The sequence below is a fragment of the Tupaia chinensis genome, unplaced genomic scaffold, assembly GCF_000334495.1.
Source record: "Tupaia chinensis unplaced genomic scaffold, TupChi_1.0 Scaffold000369_1, whole genome shotgun sequence".
Classification (NCBI taxonomy): Eukaryota; Metazoa; Chordata; class Mammalia; order Scandentia; family Tupaiidae; genus Tupaia; species Tupaia belangeri.
In genome coordinates, this window is record NW_006159866.1 from 2,216,349 (window position 1) to 2,223,552 (window position 7,204).

Below are 7,204 nucleotides of genomic sequence, written 5' to 3' on the forward strand. Positions count from 1 at the left end.
CACGGCTCCCTGCTCGGTGCCCCCGTCTCGCAGCTCCCCAGACGCCGGCTCCTCCCACGCGGGTCACTCTCGGGAGGAGGCGGCCAGGCCGGCAGCTCTGGCACCGGAGCCCGCCCCGCCGGAGCTGCCTACCAGGAGCTGGTCTCCGATCCTGAGCTTCTCCATCTGGATCTCCCGCAGCGGCCTCTTGAGCAGGGCCTTGGTCATGGCGTTCTGGGCCGTCATGCGCGTGGCTGTGTTCAGGTCCTTCACGGTCATCACCGACAGCACCGGGTCCCAGATGCGGAACTGGACGTCGGCCCCCACGGACAGCACAGCCCCGTCCTTAGAGGCCAGCTGTTGAGGGGGCCGTGAGAAGGGAGGTGCTCAAGGGCCCGGGGCTACAGGGGTCAGGCCACCGGGACCACCCAGGCCCACCCGCCCGCCTGGCAGCTAGTGCCACAGGCAGCACGGGGTCCCCCGGAGCAGTTGGGGTGCGGTGTAAGGATGTGCTCCCAGTCCCCCAGCCCAAGGTCCTGGCGCCCACCGTACGCTCGGCACGGCCCCGCGCTCACCTTGCAGGGAGGGACGTTGAAGGCCCGTGTCCTCAGATCCACCCTCTGGAAGGAGTCGATGAAGGGCAGGAGCAGAACCATGCCAGGCCCCTGGGGCGTGCGGATCCGGCCCAGCCGGAACACGATCATCCGCTCGTAGGTGGGCACGATCTGTCCGGAAGGGCAGAGGAAAGAAGGTGGTGAGCTGAGGTTGGCCAGTGACATGTGCCCAGGTCCTTGTCCCTTCTCTTCTTGGTCACATCAGGGCCAAGGATCCTTAGCTCTGTTTCCAGAACTGAAGTTCAAAACCTTAAGTGACTCACTCACGCAGTCCCTGAGTGAGACAGGCGACATCCACACAGTTCCCAATGCCTCCAAGGGCCGCCGCTGTGTACCGACATGGGCCCCGGGAAACCCGTCACCCCTGTGGTCTGAAGCTGGCCATGACTAGCAGCGGGAACCGGTCTGCCCCGGGCTACTTAGGGAAAGGCTGGGCTGCTCTAACAGCAAAAAGCCTGCCAACTTCAGGTCCCTGGAGATCTTGAAGAAGCAATTAAATCCAAAGTGAGGAATGAAGGCCCAGAGAGGCAAAGGGTCATGCCCAAGGTCATGCAGCAGTTTTGGAACTAGGGTCTAGACCCATCTAAGGATTCCCTTCTAGAGCACAAAAACCCAGGCACTTTCTAGAGAAGCGACTGTTGCCCAGGGCCACGAAAGGCAGGGCCACAAAAGGCAGGGCCTGCCTGGGCGTCCACCTTCCCCACAGCCCGCAGGTGTGTGCTCTGGGGCTGCTCCATTACTCAGCCTTTCCCGTCGCTCCACCGCTGGCTGAAAACCAGGTCCGAATCCCTGCGGCACCTGCTGAGCCAAGCTGGGGTTTTCAGCTCTGATCCTGCCTAACCCGGGGGAGGAAGGAAGATGTGCAAACATGTCCATGTGCACCTTCAAGCTGGTGATCTGGACAGGCCGTGGGAGTTGGGGAGACTTGTTACTACCCCTCACTGGCCCCCACTGTGACTTTCGACAAGACTGAGCCTCCGTTTCCTCACCTGTAAGACGGGAATGAGCAACCCCTGCAGAGCCGCCTCGCAGAGATGTGAGAACACAGGGGCAGAGGGCGGGGAGCTCCTTCGTCAATGCCCAAGCTCTCGGTGGGGCCCGACCACCCCGGGCTGACCCAGCTCACCTTACCTTCAGGGCAAACCAGCCGGAAACAGGGAAGGTTAGCAGCAGCAGCACAAACCCCAGAAAACTGATGAGGCTGTGGCAGAGGCAGGAGGGCCAGCTCTGCGGGACGTCTGGGGACAACGAGCAGAGAGGCTGTCAAGCGCGGTCACTGGACTGGGCAGAGCAGCTGCAGCCAGTGAAGCTGGTCCCATCCTTTGCCCACCTTACCCTCAGGGGCTCCTTGCCGCACAGCCCATCTTCGGGCAGGTGCTAGTTAGGGACTGTCCCCTCCCATACACCCACATAACCTGTCCCTAGGCCAACACCCCTCGCACAGTCTTGTTCTCTGCCAGGGAGCAACCACTGAATCTGAGAGCCTCATCCATGTGACGCTCCCCTTTGCTGGACTGAGCAGGGGTCAGTCCCTGTCTAATGCATATGCCCGCCCGGACTGGCATAGCGCCAGGAGCCCCAGACCCCTGCAAGCTCATGCCGGGACCCCCCCACCACCACCACCACGAGCCCTTGCACAGTCTTTATCAAGATAATGCTAACTCCGCCCAGAGATGGAGCATCGAAGCCTCAGCAGTGGGATCCCTGGACGAGGCGAAGATGTACTTCTCTACTCGTCACCCATTGTAATGCCCTAAATACCACACACACAAATGCAGTCTTAAATTCAAGCAATTTGGTGTGTGTGTTGGAAAGGGAGGTCAGGGTCAATGGAGCCAAAGATCCTGGCCCTGGAGAAGCAGGAGTCCAAGGCAGGACTGGAGCTGAGACAGTCCTAGAAATGCCGGATAAGACTTTTCAGCATTCCTTCTCCCAACCCCAGGCAGGAAGCAGATGGAATTTCTGCTTCATTTTTCCAGGGAGCCCAAACCCTCCAGGTTCTCAAGCCCCCAGGTACTAAGGCTCCACTTCCCAACCAGGTGTGACACCCCCCCAGCCCCCAGGGGGCTACCTAGCGGTCCCGGGTAGCTGTCCCTAAGGATGAGTGTGGGATCCCGCCTGAGGACAGGGGGCCAAGGAAGGCTCTGGAGCTAGTCAGGGCGAAAACGGGCTCCACAGGAAGCCCAGGGTCTGCTTTTGTGGCCTCTGATCTTCACCACCAAACGGGGAGGTGCCTGTTCCCTGTTCTTCCAGGGGTGCCCCTCAGGCAAGGAGTCTCCATTTCTTGGCAGCAGGTGCCTTTAAGGGGCTGATACCGCCTCTGCCTAGACCGTTTTGTTTCTATGCAAAACGGGAACTTCAGACCTTGGCCCAGGCCTAACCGGTGGCGGATGACGGCGGGGGGCGAGGTCTGGCAGATGGGCGGGTGCTACGCGGAGGGCCATCGGCGCTAGCACCCGCGCCCAGTCCAGCCCCTCTCCACACCGCGTCCTCTTCTCGGTCCCTCCCCTTCGGTGCGCAGGCAGAGAGCTCGGCCCGGGGGCGCTGGCCCGTCGCTCCCAGGTGCGCGGTGCCGGCCTGCCACTCACCGGCCCCCGGCCCCACGCCGCCCGGCTCTGGGGACAAGCAGCCCTTCTGCGAGCCCAGGAAGCCGAAGCTCGACTGCTGGAAGCGGTCAAAATCCCCCAGGGGCAGTGCCCGGTACCCGGACCTGCCGAGCATGACTCCTAGCAGGGGGCGCGCCCCGCGCCTCCAGGCGGTACCCGCCCAGATCAGCCCCTGCCCGCCCCGCAGCTCCCCCTGCGCGGGGAGGACCGAACTGCGGCCGGCGATCGGGGGCCGTGGTCCGCAATCCTTGCCCCTGCTCTTGTCTGAGTTTAGGAAAGGTGGCGGGCAAGGTGGGCTTCCTAAGAGGGTGTTCAGGAGCCGATCTTCCCCAGAATCCCAGAAGCGCCTGCTCGGCCCTCCCGGCACTGCCTCCCTCCCCAGACTGGAGAGGGGCGTGTCTATTAGACCTAAGGCCTTTTCTGGGCCTGGTTAGCTACCCACTCGCCTTTGCTACCCAGCCCAGGGAGCCGCCGGGCAGAGCAGGTCTGCTCATCTTGGGATGGTGGTGTCACCAGGTCACTGCGATTACGACCAGAGGGAGGACTGAACCACTGCACAGAGGAAGATTTCAAGCGCAGACCTTAGGGAGCTCGGCAGGGGAGGGGGGGGGGGCATCCTGGGTGAGACCCTCGGAATACCCAGGTGACAGCAAATCTATTCGGGGCAGTGTTAACTCCCGACAAGATGTTGGGGCAAGCTGTCTTCCAAAGTGAGCGGAGAAACTAATAAAGCCGTCCCTGCCCTCGGGTGCCCCCCCCCCCCCACTACCTGCTTCCACAGGGGGCTGCCCACCCGATTTGGCTTTTCCTGTCTGGTGGTCTGGTACTAAAGGCCTGGGAGTACTGATCAGGTGGGGGGATAGGCAGGGCCCTGGGGCCTCTCACAGCCCCCAGAAGTTGGGTCTCCCCCCAACTCCTGACCCCCCACCCGACACATCTAGACTATACAAGAGCGGCCAGCACCTTGTCACTATCGTTCTAGTCTGTTCCCAACTGGGAGCAGAGCACGACTGGCACATAGGCTGGCACAGGGTGCAACGGTCTGAAGCCAGGCACAGGCCCGGCCAGCAGCCTGGCACTGTGGTGCTATGGCCCTGTTCCTCGCCAGCCCGGTCTGCATGCCTGTCCACCCACCAGGACCTCACATGCTCTTACCTCGCCCTTTTTGAAAGGACCTATTAGCCCCAGCCCCAAATATCTGAGACATTTTTGATGAGAAGGGCACCTTCAAAGTTCACAGATGGCTTGGGCATTTCCTTGTTGGGGATACTGCCTCGCATGGGTGTCTCTCATCTTGCGCTCTGCCGAGAGAAGGCAATGTCTTGGGCAGGAGAGAAGCCTAAAGGGTCAAACTGGGTCTGGCTGGCATGTCCGGTGGAAGGGGACATGAAAGGGGACACAGGCTAGTGAGGAACTCCTTGGGCTCAGAGGAAGATTTCCACTTGAAAGGAGGGACGGAAGGTGGGCTGCTTGATTTATTGCAGATGGGGGCGCGTCTCAACCAGAGACAACTGAACAACCCAGATGCCGTAAAAGACCACCTGGCTGCTGTCTCAGGACTGCTTTAATCACCCAACCCTAAGTCCCTTAAAAGTCCCCGGCCCCCACCCTCCAGGGCTGCATCTGGCCCCTTGCCTCCCTTTGGAAAGTATGAAGCCTTCTCTTTCCACGTACTCTTGAGTCTGAATTCTTTCTTTCTTTTTTTTTTTTTAAGAATTATTTTTATTGGACTTTATTTATTTATTTACTTTTAATTTGACCAGAGGGGGGACGCAGAGAGAGCATGAAAGCAAGCCACCATGTTCGGGACTTGAACTGTAGTCGGCCATGTGGGAGTCCAGCACCTTTAACCACTGCACTACCTGCGGGCTGCATAGTCTGAATTCTTTCACAGCCTGCAACAGGTCACTTTTCACTCGGCCAGTTCCCCCTGCCTCTCTGACTGACCACCCCAGCTTTAAGGCCTGGTCATGTTCCCCATCTTAGTCATGTCCCCCACTGTCTCTAACTTCCCTCTGACCGGGGTTGTCAGAGCGACTGTCCCAACACCACCGCTGATCATGCTGTTCCCTGGGTCCAAGCCCTCCCCAGCTCTCCAGCACTCAGGGACGGGTCCAGCCTCCCCTGCGACCTTTCCCCAGCCCACTCCCGAGCCTCCATGTCTCAAGAGTCCCCTTAAATCTGAAGGTGGCCCAGACCACAAACCGCCACAGTCTCCGCGAGTCCCTGCACCTTTCATACATGCGGCTCTGTTTAAAGCATCTCCTTCCCTGCCGCATCCCAGGGCATTCCCGGAACTCTTTCAGCCTCTGCTCAGAGGTCGCCTTCCCAGCCGCTCCCAGCGCCCCGGAACGACTCGGTTAGGGGGTGCTCGCGTGAACGCGAGGGCGGCGTGGAACGCATGTCGGCTTCCAGCTGGAGAGGGCCGAGTGTGCTGAATGAATGGGTAGCAGCAGGGGTGGCCACTGCGACCCACCGGTCAGCTCTGCCTCTGCCCCTCTGCCGTGGGCTGGAGGGCCGTCCCAGCTCTAGCCTCGGCCCGGGTCCCGCTTTCTGCAAACCCGCAGCCGCTTCCCCGCCCCTGGAACCGCCCCCGGTCCTGTCTCACTTCCTCCCGGGAGGCGGACCCTTTCGGACGGCTCGGGCGCCACAGCCAGTGGGCTCACGCCTCCCCGGTTTCTCCTCCCACCTCCCAGGATCCAACCCGGGAATCGAAACTGCACGGTGGTCCACGCAGCAGGAGTCCGCGCCCTCCAATGCTCCGGGGGCCCCAGCAGGACCTCGCCCTGCCGCACGCGCCCACCATGTCTCCCCCGAACTCCCCCCCAGAAGACCACGAGCCCGGCCCCAGTCACAGCCCCGCGGAGGTACTGCTGGGTTTGGGAAAGACGGGCTTAGGCTTTGTGGCCCGGGAGCGTGGGAAGGGGCGTCTAGTGGGGAGCCCAGCCAAGTACTTGGAAGTATGACCCCAGAGGGAACACCAGACACCAGGGTCTGGGCTTTCTGGACTGGGCAGGTAGGGAGAGAGGGCAGAGCAGAAAGGCCAGGAGTGAGGACTCGGAGCTGTGGGTTCCCCCTCAGCAGGTGGGCAAGGTGTGGAGGGCCCTGGAGCTGCGGGGCTGTCCCCCCAGCCAGGGGCTTGGCGGCTGAGCCTGGGCCTGGCTGCAGGGAGGGAGAACGCAGAGGGTAGCCCTACTGACTGGCCTGCAGCCAGGGGCTTATCCCAGGCGGGGCCAAACCAAACCCAAGTTCCCTGATCCCATAGGGGCGGGAAAGTGTGGCCCGGAGGTTAGGGACCTCCCAGCTCCTCTGGTTCCTCCTTAAGGAAGCGCCTGGATCCTTCCTGGGAACACTTTCCTGCCCAGCCTGAGAGGGTTAGATTTTCCTGGAAGTTTTGCTTGGCCTTCTCCTGGGTCAGCTGCCCACCCCCGCCCCGCTCCTACAAGAACTAGGGTGCTTGCTCCTCTCCCAGGCTGGTCTGCTCCCGGGTGAAAGCACACACACCACCACGCTGCAGGAACTTCCGTTACCAGCATTCCTGTAGCTAACGAGTCCGGAGCAGATTGATAAGTGCCAGGGCTGTGATAAGCACAGTTTTGTGTGTGTGTGGTGAAATATGCATACCATTGAAGTGACCATGGTAGGGGGGACCAGCAGGTGGTGTGGTGGTTAAGGCGTTGGACATTCCCACATGGCTAACCATGGTTCAAGTCCTTGACCTGGTGGCTTGCTTTCTCACTTTGTCTCTCTCTCTGTGTGTCTCTCTGGTAAAAATAAAATAAGTAAAATGAATAAATAAAATTAAAAATAATTTTTTAAAAAAAAGAAAAAGAAATGACCGTGGTAAGCCAGTGGCAGTAAGTATAGACACAGACCGTCACCACTGTCTCGTTCCAGAACTCTTCCATCACCTCCAAAACTATACCCTTTAACCTGTAGGGAAGCAAAAAAAAAAAGGGGGGGGGGGGGTCTTCTGTTACTCCTTCTAGATTCTTTGGCAGGGCT

At 60.2% G+C, this 7,204-nt stretch overlaps 2 protein-coding genes across 10 annotated transcripts in view; one reads left to right on the top strand and one right to left on the bottom strand.

Moving 5' to 3' along the window:
- The window catches only part of STOML1 (stomatin like 1), an 8,191-nt gene extending 4,814 nt beyond the window's left edge, over positions 1-3,377 (bottom strand). The window contains exons 1-4 of the mRNA XM_006153352.3: positions 3,182-3,377; positions 1,725-1,831; positions 555-704; positions 133-336 (exon numbers count right to left, since the gene is read on the bottom strand). Coding sequence (XP_006153414.1) covers positions 133-336; positions 555-704; positions 1,725-1,831; positions 3,182-3,314 — 594 coding nt within the window. The 5' untranslated portion in view covers positions 3,315-3,377. The remainder of the gene's footprint in view (positions 1-132; positions 337-554; positions 705-1,724; positions 1,832-3,181) is intronic.
- Positions 3,378-5,821: 2,444 nt separating this feature from the next.
- PML (PML nuclear body scaffold) overlaps positions 5,822-7,204 on the top strand; it is a 31,831-nt gene continuing 30,448 nt past the window's right edge. For all 9 annotated transcript variants that reach the window (XM_006153356.3, XM_006153357.3, XM_027773773.1 and 6 more), the window contains exon 1: positions 5,822-6,066. In XM_006153356.3, coding sequence (XP_006153418.1) covers positions 5,956-6,066 — 111 coding nt within the window. In that variant the 5' untranslated portion in view covers positions 5,822-5,955. The remainder of the gene's footprint in view (positions 6,067-7,204) is intronic.